General features: G+C 39.5%; 1 protein-coding gene across 1 annotated transcript in view; it reads right to left on the reverse strand.

The window, feature by feature from the left end:
* Positions 1-16193, reverse strand: part of LOC102756613 (estrogen sulfotransferase) — a 94600-nt gene that overhangs the window by 24642 nt on the left and 53765 nt on the right. Inside the window, exon 4 of the mRNA XM_006773100.2 lies at positions 13755-13854. Coding sequence (XP_006773163.1) covers positions 13755-13854 — 100 coding nt within the window. The remainder of the gene's footprint in view (positions 1-13754; positions 13855-16193) is intronic.

The following is a 16193-nucleotide window of genomic DNA, read 5'->3' on the forward strand; positions in this document are numbered from 1 at the left end:
TGAGAAAAGGGAAGTGTGTGGAAGGTTGCCTGCCCTGTTTATCGGAATTCCGACTTAGGGGAGTGCTGAAGGCGGTGCCCCTAATTATTCCTTGACCTTTCCAAACAAGTCTGTGTGCGTGCAGACCCCCGGGTGTTTACTGGAACCCTTATGCTTAATCTTTGGGTGTCCTCACTTAAAGAACATTACAAACACATGTGTCCTCCCAAAATTACCCTACTGATTGTATCTAAAAGATAAACTTTACCTTAAACTGCTGCTACAATAAAAGCCTAATGAGGCAGGCATTTGAGCTGTCTGGTTGCTTTAGCCAGGCAGTCCCTTAGCCCCCTCATTCACAGCAAACATTGAGTCGGAGTAATCCACTCATCAGTCACGCAGGGTCTGCTGGTCAGCCCCAGCAATTTATGACCCGATCACATGGTGGGATTACTTTCCATAGAACTGTGTTTTTTTGATTTTTGTTTTCATCCACTGTTGGGAGCCATTAGAAATACTGGCTTAGACAAAGCCATCTTAAGAACTATAAGTTTCTCGTTCCTTCGGAAACTCCTAATTACCAGAAACCACCTGTGTCTTGCAATTTGGCCAGGAGTTAAAAGATAACCTACCCTCACCCTAAGTACACAACTGCTAAATCTCCGCTGACAATCACACATCTATATATTCTGCGCTGTAAGAATAAAGTTTGAGGCTTGATCAGAATCCTGTCTTGCCTCCATTCTTTCGTGTCCCTTGCTTGCCTCATTCTCCTAGGGTGTCTCTTGGTTCCCCCGTTGTTGTCCCGCAGGTCGGGACAATCCACTCTCCTTCCATCCTCCTTCCCTGAACTCCTGACAGCAAGGGATCTTTTCATTGTCTCTATAGTTTTGCCTTCTCCAGACTGTCATATGGTTGCAGCCAAACAATATATGTAAGCTTTTCAGGCTGGCTTCTTTGACTTAGTAATGCACATTTAAGGTTCTTCCGTTATCATCAGGAGTGGAGTTTTTGGGGTGTGAAAAGAAATGAATTTTCTGAAGCCCCTGTGGGGGGGATAAGTTTCTTGGAAAGCTTTATTCCTCTCCAAGGTCCCTTCTCTGTCCATCCTGCCATGGAAGAAGTCCAATCTTGTCTTCAGCAAGGCCAGAATAAAGGCCACTGTCCATAGTTTCTGCTCCCCATTAAAGTCCGGTCCAGTCCAGCATCCACCTGGTGAAGTCCACATGACCATGGGCCATGAGGCTGCTAAGGCCACATGGCTATGGAGAAAGAACACACAAAAGCATGGACAAGTGTGTGTTGTGGAGCAAAAGGGGAAAGAGAGAGGGAACCCTTTGTCTGGGGATTTTAACCAGGAGCTTCTTCAAACTCAATTAACTTTCGAAGATGTTGCATGCTTCTGATGGGTTCACTCCCTAGCCAATCCACTCTTTTCCAGGCTAGACTGACAGGTAAGCACCCCTGTGTCACTCCAACTTCTACTTCCAACGTGCCTTCCTTCCCCTTCTCCTCCTAACCATCCAGTGCTGGGTGGGAGAAGGGAGCGGTGTCAATCCCCTTGGAGGAGCAATGCTGTGCAGCTACAGCTTCCTGGTGACCATGCTTACAATATCAGACTTCCCTTTGCTTTCTCTCCTTTATTAAATTAATTAGCTAATTATGATGATAACACTTCCATTTTTTAAGGTTATCTCATTTCTTTTTATTGCTGAATAAAATGGATACACTGAATGTACCACAGTTTATCCATTTACTTATTGAAAGACATCTTGGGTGCTTCCAATTTCTGCAATTACAAATAAAGCTATTATTAACATTGATGCACAGTTTTCTTTTTTCTGTGAATATCTTTTTGCCTCATTTGGATAAATACTTAGAAGTGTAATTACTGGATAGTGTGGTAAGATTATTGTTAAAGAACAAAAACCCAATCCAGCAAATTTGGAAATCTACTTTGCTTTATTAATTGATTCATGAAAGGGCAGCATTCCTTGTAGCAAGTACAAAGTTGCTCCTAGAAGCCATGTAATATTGAAGGCTTTTTTATGTTAATCTTCACAAAGGATATGTTTTCATTGATTTTTAAAGAACATGGAAGAGAAGGGGGAGAGACAGAGAGAGAGGAGCATTGATGTGAGAGAGACACATGGATTGGTTGCCTCCCACTCACACTCCAACCAGGGGCTCAAGCCTATAACTTAGTATGTGCCCTTGACCAGAATCAAACTCAGGACCCTTCAGTCTGCAGGTCAATGCTCTATCCACTGAGCCAAGCTGGCTAGGGATATTGAAGGGTTTTATAGGCAGAAAGTGGGTGGGAGAAGAAAGTTATTGGCAAAAAAAAAAAAAAAAGAAAGGATTGTTTCTGGCAAGGTTACCTTCCTTAGGGGAAAGTGGGGGGTCTCCTCACCAGGCAGATTGCCTCTGGCTTCCTTTGGGGAATGAAGAGGGATCACAGACAGATTACCTCATTAATACTAACCAGAAAGTTCCAGACTGATTTAATAAAATACAGATGTGGAGAGGTTGAAATTGGAATTCAGTCAGGTATTATTAACTCTAGGTTCAGTGTCAGATTCTTAAGCACAAGTGACTTCATTTTGAGCCTGTGGTTTTCTCTTTAACAAGCCTAAGAAAATAAAACTCAATAAAGTCTTTTCTTACTTATGAAGTGTCCCTGAGAGTCTTATCAGATAAGAAAGACATAACCACAAACATTTTAGTAGCAATTACTGTAGCTTGTGGGTACTTTGAAATTTCAGAAATTTTAAATGGTTTACAAAACTTAACATCTTTGTTTAATAGCAGTAAAAGAAAATTTCTTGAATTCAGATTTTGGCAATATCAAATTTAGTAGATAAGGTATGTTCCTGCTATCCCATTGTCGAATTAGCTTTAAAGCTAAAAACAGAAGTTGTTGGCCTATAAATTATCATGTTAATAACAAATTAGACTTATCAAATATTTGAAGAATCCTGTACATTTGAAAGTAATAAACTACATGTTAAAAAATAATTCATATTTTTTAACCACAGGAATCAACAAAAAATAGTGTAGTATTACTATACTTCTAAAAAAATGGCACTGATATTTTTAAAATTCTTTTGAAAATTCTCACATTATGGCTCTATTCTTTTGGGGTTTATTTACTTTGTGGTAATTTTCCCCTTGAATTCAAGCAAGTATGAGCTGGCAGGAAGACTGCTAAATCACATTTTCCTTTTATTGTTTTGATTCCTTTCCTCCTCAGTGGGTATACTTCTCCAAGATGAAATCAATATGTAGATTCAAGTTTCCTTGCTAGCCCCTTCCTGAATGTTCTACTTAAAATTCTTGGCCAATTAAAAAACATTTTGAAAAAAATATTAATAGCAAACTTATTTTATATAAGTCAGCCTTGTTTCTGGTACCACGTTAACCTGTTCCACTCTCCCTTCCTCTCTGTAAAAAATCAATAAAACATATTAAAAAAAAAAAAGTAGCTCTGTGGTAAAGCGTGATAGAACTTGGGCTAGTCATAAACCCTTTCCAGAAGGCATATTCTTAATCTTTAAAATGATCTAGACTTGGATTGATTTATTTATAAAAGAATAATAATCACACAGCAAATAGGCAAAAAGTGATAGGTGGAGTAGGGGAAACATGGTAATAGACAGGTGGGTATGTGGAGTCAGGAATTGGCGTGCAGGGGAATTTGTGGCACTCTAAGAGTCAGGCTTTACTTTGACAGCTGGCAGACAGGGTGAGAAAGGGCCAAGCAAGTGGTAGAGGTGTTGCTGTCAGCCTGGAGCTCAGAAACAGGCCTAATTTCCGGACAGAAAAATAGCCAGTCTGATTCCTACATGAGAGGAAAGATAACCAGATGAAGAGTCAGATATGGGGGGGTGGGGGGAGTGAGAAACCTGGGATATGAGGCTTTTGGTCATAAGAAACAGTCCCACACTTGATTTGCAAAACTTTTAGCATAGCTAAATTTTTCTAATATGATCTAATGTTTAATAAGGGCTATGCTAGGCACTTTTTATAGATGATCTCTTTTCATTCTCACAGTAAGCCTATGAATTAATACTATATCCTCATTTTAAAAGAAAAGAACAGAATCCCAGTAGGCTAGGTCATTTTCAGCCACTAAGTGGCTGACTTGAAATTTGAACCCAAGCTAACTAACCCAAGAACCTATTCATACAACCCTATAGAAAAAGACTTTAACAGCTAAATACCTTTAACCTTTCTGCATCACCCCTAGTTTGGTCTCAATTCTTCCCCTTTCCTTCTAATTCTTGGCAGAATTGGCCTCTGAGCATGGAAAGAAGCCACAGCTATGGCAAGTAGGAAGTTTGGGGCGTGGATTTAGGAGTATTGTTATAAGACTTCTATCAGGAGGGCCTGAAAGGAACGGCCAGTTAGCCGCTGTTCTTCTTGGAGACAGGATCAGCACAGCCTGCAGGTTCCATCTCTCTGGCTACACACAGGGAGGCCCCATAAATCTCTCTCAGACCGCCTGTCCTCCCATGGACACAAACCAGGCTGCTTAGCATGGCTGCGGATGGACGCATCCGCCGTGGTGAAGAGGGCAGTGGGAGCCGGGCTGCCTGCCATCTGACGGGGGTGGTCCCCTACCTGGGGTGTGAGATTTGTGTCCCAACCCTGTTTTGCTGCCTTCTCAGGATGTTCCTGTGTTTATAAAAGTGTGTTTATTTCCAGAAGTGTTCTGGGCTGTGTAACCTTCAGCATGAATCACCAGCCCTTCTCTCGGATCCTGCAGGATCTGAGCTCTGATTACCACCCCATGTGGGCATTGGGGGCCTCGTCTTTGTTCTCCTGGGTGTTGGCAGCTTGTGCTTTGCCTCGATTACCTCCTGTCCTTCCCTTTGCAAACAACTCTCTGTTGTTTCACCCAGATCCTCCTGTGCCATTTATAGAGACTGTCTTCATCCTATAACGTCGGCCAGCCCCCAGCCATCTCCTCCACCAGGCACTGAGGCCATGCAGGACTGCGGGAGTGTGGGGCTGCCTGGCCTTGAAAACCAGGATCGGGGGTGGGGACTGAGCCTTGGCCTGGCTGCGTCAGCTGGTACCAGAGTTTGGGAAAGCCCAGACAGTGCAGAGCTGGACCAAGGAAGGCCACACAGGACCCTCCCTTCATGGATGGGAACTGAGGCCTGTGTTTGGATGTGTGTGTTGACCACGTCTTTTATCATTTGATTCTTATACATTTCTATCTGGGCCTTCCCACCCTGGAAGAACTGCCTCTCCCAGGGCTAGTCAGTTCCCAGACGATTGAGCACAGGAGGGTAGGTACTAGACAGCCAGGTCCCTCCCTCTACCCAGAGCCAGCCACTGGAGTTCTTTGCACCAGCCAGTCCTGGGCCTTCCAGTGTAAACCATGGCATAGGCTCTAGTGCTTATTTCCCCTGCCTCCTGACCCACTCCAGCCTTCTCCCGTGGTCCCCATGGCCTGGCATCCCCCTCCTCCTGGGACCTGCAAATATCACCATCTTTCCAGTGCCATCATCTCTTGTCTTTCATCTCACCACATAATAATAATAATAATAATAATAATAATAATAATAATAACAACAACAATAATAATAAACAACTTGCATTTTCAAACAGTAAAAAGAAACAAACCCCATTGAATTACTACATCATGTTCTTATCTTTTTCTTCCCTAGCTCCCTATAGTTTTGTCTCTGATAAGATCATGTAGCTCAATTTGAGTCAATTCTGAAAAGGGTAAGACATATCATCAGAATAATTGCAACCTACCTGATGGCTTCTGTCTCCATTTATAGAGACTGGCATGAAATTCCCATGTGAAATGGACCCCTGTAACCTTTCTTAGCACCATTTAGAAGAGGGGACTGGTACTCTAGGGGTAGGTTCTGAAAATCTAAAGCAGGGGTGGGGAAGGTCTGGCCCACGGGCCAATGAAGACCCCAGAAATACTTTTGTTCTGGCTCTACCAAGGTATTCGGTGTGAATTAATTAAATGACCAAATATCGCAGGTGAATTTTTAAGCTGAATGTTATAAATATTCACATGGCCCTTGTCAGAAAAAAATGTTCCCTACCCTCTGATCTAAAGCCATGAAAATAGTTTACACCTGTGCTGGTCCATTGCAGTCATGAGTTTCTGCTCTGATCACCACTCTGTAGTCAGCTCACTTTCTACTATTTTAGTTTTGGAGAAAAAGATACTTTCCTCTACCCTCAAATTTCTCTTGGCTGGTCTAATAATTAAATAGACATGATACCAATTAATAAGATAAAATAATCAAATTTAATACATGTAAGCATGGGAACTCCATATGAGAGTCATACATGAGAAGTTCAGGGACAGAAAGTTAAATGAGGTGTCTATGTAGCATTTTGAGCTAAGGATGAGGTAAGTTTCCTTGGATGTTTTAAAGGATCATTGTAGAATGATAACAAGAGCAGATATTTAGAAACTAGAGGCATGGCGCATGAATTCTTGTACCAGTGGGGTCCCTCACTCTGGCCTGCAGGATCTGGCTGAAACCAGCTCTCCGACATCCCCCAAGGGGTCCTGGATTACATGAGGGTGCAGGCCAGGCCCAGGGACCCCACCGGTGCTGAGGGACCCCACCAGTGCATGATCAGGGCTGGGGAGGGACTCGGGAGGTTGGCCAGCTGGATCCAGTAAACCCATATTTTTTTTTTTTTTTTTAAATTTTACAGACTAGGGGCCCAGTGCACAATCAGGGTCAGGGAGGGACTGCGGGAGGGCTCCAGGGTGTGTCCAGCCCATCTTGTGCAGTCCTGATTGGCCAGACCCCAGCAGCAAGCTAACCTACTAGGTTGGAGTGTCTCCTGGTGGTCAGTGCATGTCATAGTGGGCAGTTGAGTGGCCTTAGCATATCATTAGCATATTACACTTTGATTGGTTGAAGAGAGGACCGGACAACTGGAATACTTAGCATATTAGGCTTTTATTATGTAGGATTAGAGTTTTTTTAAAAAAAGAAAAGCAATTAGAAGTTTTTCCTGCCTTGTAAGGTAGGTCACAAAAAGTTATTTCTATAATAACTCCTATTGTGGGCAAAGCTTCTAATTTAAATTCTTGAAGTAAGAGATAAAAGTTTTTTGTGAGTTTACCTTCAGCTCAAAATAATTCACATGCCAAAGTCATACATTTTGGGGATACCTGTTCTGAACCCCAACATTTTCTCTTCTGACACTTCCTAAGAAGTTTCACGTTCCAGAACTTGGGTTGATAGCTTCATAACTCATTAAACCACTCTCATTTCAGGAGGCAGTGATGAAGGTGGGCTCCCAAAGTTAACCTATGAGTCAAATAATCAGGTATTTAAAGAGAAGCATCTCTATGGAAACCCAAGAAAATCAGTGGTCATGAAATGGAGCAGAAATCCCAATTTCTGAGTTGTGAAAGCAGCCAGTCAAGATTTCTAGATGTCTGAATCAAAGCGTGAAGGCAGGCAGTGACAATCTGGTAGATTCTCCTGGGCATCAGTTTGAATGTTTCTGGTGATCTTACTGCAGCAGACACAAAGGTTGTTCCTATATAAGCTGTTGTGGTGATTTCACTGAAATCTATATTAAGTTTTCCAATTTTAGTTTGCCTTGGGAAAAGGGCAGTTTTAGTTCTCAGTGACACCAAGTCAAGAAAGGGTGGGAAAAAAATTAGAAATATTAGTTTGGAGAGTCATAAGCTGATATTGGAGGAAATGAAAAGAATTTAATATCCAGTCCAGTTTACAGGTAGAAGGCAAACACCTTAAAAGACAAATGAGCAGCACTAGAATCTAATATCCATAAAAAGTATATTATTGAAACATGATTTCTCTAAAATCATCCCCCACTTTTAGGAGACAGCCAAGTTAAGACTGATGTATTTACAAAATAAGCCTAATTTCAATAAACTTGGTTTGATTATTTGTACAAGTCAAGCAAGAATAGTAATGAACCATAGAGGCTCTTTTAAGTCTGTTTTGCTACAATTTTTCATAATGAATCTTCCGATTGAACATTAACAGAACTCTTAAGGCCAGAAAAGCCAAGGCAAGGACTTGTCATCAAACACTGTCTGCACTATTATGGGTTTAGATGAGTTCCTCTCTTTCTGATGTCTTCCCAATACCTTGAGGTTTCTGTACCTGCCAGAAAGTGACATTCTTTACTCATCCGATCAGGCTGCTTCCTTAAGTCTGTCTGATCACATTTGAATCTATGAATGTCTCCTTCAAATATAACATTCCAGTCAAAGCCTTGGCAAATAACCAGTGTCCAGTTTTGTCCTGTTCCCAGGAGAACAGATTCTTATTGAATTTATGCAAGTAATAATATTGCTGTGAAAATGAGAACACTCACTGGGAGTTTCCTATTCTGGAGGAATTAAGTAGGGAGTAAAAAAAAAAGTTTCAATTCTGTTTATAAAGGTATAATTTACCAAATTGCTCTAAGTCATAACTAGGTTTAGTAAAAATAATTGTTTTCCTCCTTATATCTGGAAAAAAGAAGAATCAGGGATGTTTCAAACCAAAAGTCATAAAAATTGAAATCACCCCCTCAGGTCATTCAGTTTTGTGTAATTAAAATTTTTCTACTTGAATCCAGTTTTTCTAGTAGTTCTCTCAACCCTGCCTAATAATTAAGGGTGATAGAGTTGGTGACAATTCCAAGAAGTATGCAAGGCTGTCCTTCAAATCTTGTATGATTTTTTCAAGCGAAGTGGGTGCCTCAATCACTAGGGATTGTGGAAGGTATGCCCCAAGTGCGGAACACATTCACACTTAAAGATTTCAAAGACAGTACAGAAGGTTACATAATTGTTAGCAAACCTGTGGTTTTACTATTGAGATGTTTCAGTTTTTTTAAGTAGGAAATAACCTGATTAAAACAACATAAAACTCAAACTCATTTTGATAAAACCCAGTACCTTTGCTTGCTAGGCAGAAAACGTTTTCACAATGTCTTGTCAGTAGCAGACCAAAAGTCTAAGAAAACCTTATCCTTTATAACAAATTAAAGAAAGAGGGAGAGAAAGATAGAAACATCAATGATGAGAGAGAATCATTGATTGGCTGCTTCCTGCATGCCCTCCACAAGGGATCAAGCCTGCAACTGGGACATGTGCCCTTGACTGGAATCAAACCTGGGACCCTTCAGTCCACAGGCTGATGCTCTATCCACTGAGCCAAACCAGGTAGGACTATTAAATAATATTAACTTTAATGCACTATTGATATTAAAGCTTAATTAAAAACTTCTAATAAACATTCAATCTTATCCATCTTGATCACACATAAAATTTCTTTTCTCAAGTTTCCTTTTCATAAACTTTCTACAACTTTCTGTGTCCCTTTTAGATTGTCTCTTGTTCTCTTAACCTATTCAGAAGTAATCAGGACAAAATAGCTTCATTTCCTTTAATGAAAACACATCTTCATATTTCATACCTTTTTTAAGCCAAAATATGTTCCAGTTTGCTTATATAAATAGTTGTTTTCTCCATTTCTGTAGCTTTAATAAGTATGTTAGAATTCTTAACCTTAAAAACCTTATTTTCTAGTAAAAACTAAGAAGTAAGCAATTGTGGACTGTCTGTTACTCCAGTATTTTTTTAGATTGATACATTTCTGAACATGTTTCATTATTTCTCACAGCACAATTGTTTTAATGTAGAAGAAGACATGTTCACTAATAGACTCAAATGCCTTTAGTTTATCTATACTAATAAAAGGGTAACATGCTAATTAGACTGGGTCAACCAGACATCTTCCAGTCATCCTGCCTGTCTTCTGGACAAAGCCATGGTAGTGGGGGTCAAGACAGAGGTGGTTAGGGGCAATCAGGCAGCCAGGAGAACAAGCAGCTAGGGCATGATCAGGCTGGTGCAGGGGAGCAAGTAGTTAGGGGGTGATCAGGCCAGCAGGGGAGGGCAGTTATGTGGCAATCAGGCAGGCAGGCAGAAGTGGTTAGGAGCGATCAGGCAGGCAGGTAGGCAAGTGGTTAGCAGCCAGCAGCCCCAGATTTGTGAGAGAGATGTTCGACTGCTGATTTAGGGCCCTGTGGGATCAGGCTTAAACCAGCAGTCAGACATCCCCTGAAGGGTTTCAGATTGAAGAGGATGCATGCCGGACTGAGGGACACTCCCCTTCTCTGTGCACAAATTTCATGCACTGGGCTTCTAGTCTATAATAAGAAACAAAAAAGTAGATAAATCCATTTTAAGTAATTAGTGTTTTATTATTTTATCTTATTTGAAAAAATCTAGACATTTAATGAATTTAACTTATTCAACCTAACAAAGTTATAAGATTTCAAGTTACCAAAAAATTTAGGCAACCATTTTTAAGTACATATATTATTACTGCTAAAGAGTTCACCTAAAAATTAACTTTTTATATTACTTACATTCATTTAATTTACTTGTTCTTGACATTATGTTTAGATTACTTATGAAAATTTTACCATATCAAGTTGTTTTTCTTGCTGACAAGTTTGCAACAACATAGCATGCATTTATTTAACTAATAAACCCAAGTAGAGTAAAAGTATTATAGTTAATTCTAATAATCCTAAAAACATGCCCATTTAACCAAACCAAACTCAAGCTTCAATGCCAAATATTTTCCCAGACCACATAATTCTGAAAAGAATTTAGGTTACTTTCTGTTATATTTTTGAGCATTCTTATATAAACGCTTGTTTAAGCCAACTAAATGGAGGTTTTTTAAATAAATTAACAATACAATTTGTAGATAGAAAATAACACACAATGCACATGAACATATAGAGAGACTCAGAGACCTCCTAGGCTTCACCTTAAAATCATTGCCACAAGATGGGTACGATAAAATAAAAGAACAGTTTGATCAAAGCTGTGTTTCTGACAGATGGAATAAATTAAAATTTTTCTTTAGGTGGCTAAAGATTTTCTTATTAGTATTTGCCAAGTAAACAATTAAGATTTATATTTGTCCTTAGAAAATTTTGATTTTCAGAAAAATGTTTGCTTTCAGAAAAACACCCCTTGGTTTCCTTTTTTTTCCGTTAGTCTTAGGAACTGGGGATGATAAAGACAGATGGGCTTTGAACTACTTCTTGAGCTGCCTTTCTGGTTTCACAAAGATTTTTAATATAAGAACAATTAGTCTTGCCCAGCCAGTGTTGCTCAGTAGTTGAGCATTGACTCATGAACCAAGAGGTCATTGGTTGATTCCCAGTCAGAGTACATGCCCAGTGTACCGGAGGCAGCCAATTGATGTTGATGTTTCTCTCTCATTGATGTTTTTCTGTCTCTCCGTCTCCTTTTCACTTTCCCTAAAAAACAATAAAAAGAAACAAACAAACAAACAAAAATAACAATTGCTCCCATTTCAAGTGCCATTAACCTATCTCACTACATCTTTCTAATTTATGTATTTTTTCTAGATATACAGTTCTTTTGTTGTTGTTTTATTTTAAATATATTTTTATTTATTTCAGAGAGGAAGGGAGAGGGAGAGAGAGATAGAAACATCAATGATGAGAATCATTGATTAGCTGCCTCCTGCATGCCCCCTACTTGGGAACCAGCCAAAATCCGGGCATATGCCCTTGACTGGAATCGAACCTGGGACCCTTCAGTTTACAGGCCAACCCCCTAACCACTGAACCAAACCAGGTAGTTCTCTAGGTATACAGTTTTATTTTAGCTTGGGGAGGAGGCTTAAAATAAAAAATCTATCATGGCCCTGACCAGTTTGGCTCAGTGGATAGAGCATTGGCCTCCGGACTGAAAGGTCCCAGGTTTGATTCTGGTCAAGGGCATGTACCTTGGTTGCGGGCACATCCCCAATGGGAGGTGTGCGGGAGGCAGGTGATCGATGTTTCTCTCTCATTGATGCTTCTGACTCTCTATCCCTCTCCCTTCGTCTCTGTAGAAAATCAATAAAATATATTCTAAAATAAAATAAAATAAAAAAATAAAAACAATATCATGGTCTGAATCTCAGCTTCCAAATTTGGCCAAATTTCGGATCATTGGGTTATTAAATCCCTTCAAATATCTTACCAAGTTTCAGCTGGACAAGCAGTAATGTATTTGACAGTACTAAACAATTTCACAGTGCAAAGGTCATGACCTTCCAGAGTTATTCCCTCTGAGAGCCAAAAGAAAGAACTGACAGAGAAGTGTTCTCGGCAGACATAATAATATCTAATCCCATAAAACATTCAGGTAAAGTTAACATAACTTCTTTACAAAAAGCTTGTTCAAATATTTCAATTTTTATAGTTTTATCAATCCTTACATTTCTTTATCTTTTAAAAAATCTAGCTGCAACCTGAATCAGGGCTTCACAAATGGGTTTTGTACTACTGTTCACAGAATGTCTGTATCAAGGAATCCTGAAAATTTTGTTCTTTCCTATCTCCTGACAATTTTACCCAATTTTATGTAAAAAGGTTCTGGGTCCCAGTGAGAAGTCAAGCCAAAAGAAAGTAGACGGTTATTAGGTCCTATTATCAATCTTAAACTTGATTTCACTTTAACCAGCCTGACTGCTTCCCCTGAAATTGATGGGAAGGTTTTCCTTTTCTGTTTTTTTTCCCCAAACTGGGACAACTAGAACTTACTTTTGTGGGGCCCTTTGGTGTTGTGGTGATCAACAAGGGTTCTTTTTCTTTCTTTTTTTCCCATTTAGCCTTTGGAAATGCTATAGTAAAGCCTTGGTGTTAACACCATCAATGTTCATTTTACTTATCTAAATTATTAATAATCATCTAAAGATTTCCATCCTGCTGGTATGATTCCTGTGACTCTCCTGCCTTCTCTTCAGTTCACCCTTATCAACTTATCAATATTTAAAAATATGTATCCCATCCTGTTTATTTGATTTGGAAGCCCTTGCTTTTTCAGTGAACTTTAAATGACCTAATCTAATTGTCACATTCCTCATCACAGACATTGTAATTTTAGGTTATAATTTCCTTGAGGGTTGGCCGCAGTTTGGTAAAACCCTAGCTATAAATGGAGTATAGCCCACATTCTGTCTGGTCATATTTTGGAGCTTCCAACCTGATAGTTACCAAGTCAAGTTCTTAAGACATAAAATTTTTAGGCTGTCTTTTAGTAAGATTTTGCCGTTCTTTGTTTTGTTTTGTTTTTTCTTTCTAAGTGCAGGACAATTGTGCTTGGAGTATCCTGATTTTTTACAATATCTGCAAATGTCTGAATGCAAAGAAAATGGAATCAGAGGAGACTTTGATTTTTATTCTAATTTCTGTTTTTTCTCTCTTATTAAGGGAATCTTACTGACTAGTCATTATGACAATGCGAGAGCTCCCTAAGGAAAAATTTTTTTTAATTCAAAAGTTATATCAAAGACAGAGATAAAGAATGAAAAGGACCCATAATCTGACCTTGATGATTAGTATCTTAATAGCTACTCAAAGCAATAAGCCTTTTATGGCTTAACCAAGAAAGCAAGAGAATAGTCTGAGAAAGCAAAGACTGTTTGTTGCACAGGTGGTAAGGATGGTGTAACTCTGGTCTCCCACAAATGTGGGTCACCTCCAGCCACCAGCCCGCTAATTCATGGCACAGGGCAGGCAGTACTGGAATGGAATTTTCCCAGAACGACCAAGTAACAAAAGGTTAAACTACAAAGACCCTTTATGGGCTGAGGTCCTGTATGATAAACTTCCCTAAAAGTTGGCGTGATTGAACAAAGAAGACCAATATGCCTTTTATGGCTTAGCCAAGGCTTGGAACTAACCTATTCAACTGGCCACCAGATGCATACCTGTAAGCGCATCTTCTAAATGGTGGAGACCAGAGAAAATATTCTCACTGGTCATAATGACCAAGCTCTCAGGACATATAACAAGATGAAAGGAGAGACACTGGACAGAGATAGAGAATAACAGAATTAACAAAACCATGAATATGTATACCAAATAACTAAGACTCACTAAACCCAAGAAACTAGTTTCACAAATATTTTCTCCTGATAATCTAAAATTAGAAAATTTTAAAAAGGGTTCTCACCATTCTGCTTTCACTAAACTCATGAGGAAGAGATTTGGCTGTCCACCTTAGCAAGAAGCCTTATCTTTGCCAAGCATACTAGAGGTCCCAGGATCTTTCTACTGCAGCACCCAGCCAGTGAAGTATCCTGCTCCAAGTACCAACTGTGAGGGAGAAAGAAATTTTCCTTTACCCTCAAGGTTCCTTTGTCTGGTCTAATAATCAAACAGACATGAGACAGATAGATAAGACAAAACAACCAAATTTAATATGCACATAGTATGCATTGGAACCTTATGCACATGTGAAAGTCAGAAATCTTGCATACATGACAGGTCAAGGGACAGAAAGTTAAGATGAGGTATGTATGGCATTCAAAGCCAAAAATGAAGTCTTTCGTTGGACCTTTAAGGGTCATTGCTGTATGATAAGAAGAGCAGATGCTTAGAAATTAGTCATGTGTCCTGCCCAGCAGAAAGGTCATAAAAAGTTATTATGCACAAAGCCTCTAATTTAAATTCTGTACAAAAAAAAATAAATAAAAGTCTCTCATCAGTCTGCTGAACTCAGTAAACTTCAGCTCAAAGTAATGTATATGCTACAGTGACACATTTTGGAGAGATCTGCCCTGACCCCCATATGGCCACACCCTAGGGAAGGAGTTCATCTTGAATCTTAATTTATTCCTCCAATTTTCAAATTTCAGCTACAGTTTGTAGTCTATACTTTACAACAGTCAGGAACAAAGATAAAGAATGAAAACTATTGGTAGATTTATGATTTGTTTATAACTGTAAATGAAAAAAAAAGGGTTCTATGGAAAGTAACCTCACAGGGTAACCTGATCATAAATTTCTAACTACGTAGGTCATGGTGAGTAGTCATGCTCCAGGCATAGAAGTTTTTTATTAACAGGTTTATCTTTGCTAGAAGCAAGCCCTGTCCATTGATTCTGTTGATAAAGACTAACTGGAACTTTAAGGAAATATAATCCATCAGAATGGTCTATGGGAGAAACTAGGTCTTCTGGACATTCTCACCTTAAGTGCAAGAACCCTACATGTGAGAATTCCTCAGGAAGAAATGTATGTTTATAATAAAGGTCTGTGGTTCTAACTTCCCCTTTCCTGATCTTCCCTTTTTCTATTATAAATACTCATCCATGCTGGCACCAGGCAGAGTGTGCATGAGGCTTGCTGTATCTGCATGCACTGAGTCACAATCCCTTCTATTTCCCCAAATAAACCCTTTTTGGTGATGAAATACCTAGTCTACATTATTTTTCAGTTGACATTGTGGGGGATAATCCAACATTCCAAGAGGAGAACAATCTGATGGCTTCAGGGTAGGTGAGCAACCAGGTGCTGGCACTCACAGAGAGTCGTTTTGGCTCACTGCTTGGCTTTTGATTTAGAAGCTGATGGTGAGTCTTCTGGAATTGAGCTTCTGCCTTTTGCGTTCTGAAGCTCTCTGGGCTTTATTCAGGAATCATTTAGAATTTTTTTGGTCAAACTTGTTGTTAAGCGGTCTTGCTTGTTTGTCTTGTCTATAAGTACTTGATTTTGCAAGTTGGCTTGATTTCTTTGGAAACAGGTTGTCTTTCAAGACTAAGCTGGCTTTTGCCTAAAGATCCCTTTGGGGACAGAGCTTATTTCTACCAAAATTAGTCAATTTGGCCCAGTATTAGGATGTGTTGTCTCACTGAGAAAAGTTCCACTTAGCACTCAGCTCAGCCTATAACTGGACTCTCCAAGAGTAGTTGTTTTCCTAGAGCAGGCTGTTAGCCTCAGACCTAGTCGTCTGTGATTAGATTGTTCTAGAGTGAGAGGCTGGCGGACTAGTATCTGACCTGTAGGTTGCTCAAACTTTGTAAATATTCTTGGGTTTTGGCTCTAGGGAAAAGCCACTAAAACAATGGGATCTCAGCTATCTAAATATATAAAGAGCACACCTCCTTCACCAGGGACTCCAGCCAACTGCTCAGTTAAAAGCCACAGGTAATTTTTATGTGCATATTTAACTAAATGGATTGGTCTCACTGAAAGTAATTCAGAAAATCAGTGGCCACTCCAGGAACCTTTGAGATTCCCAAACTTAATTTTCCTAAAACAGAAGTGGACAATGATAGCACTAAAATTGGTAAAACTGAATGGAATACCTATTTTGAATGATATTCTGAGGCTTCCAACTGGTATAAAGAATCTGAAGTTGCCTT

The sequence above is a fragment of the Myotis davidii genome, unplaced genomic scaffold, assembly GCF_000327345.1.
Source record: "Myotis davidii unplaced genomic scaffold, ASM32734v1 scaffold106, whole genome shotgun sequence".
NCBI classification, from domain to species: Eukaryota; Metazoa; Chordata; class Mammalia; order Chiroptera; family Vespertilionidae; genus Myotis; species Myotis davidii.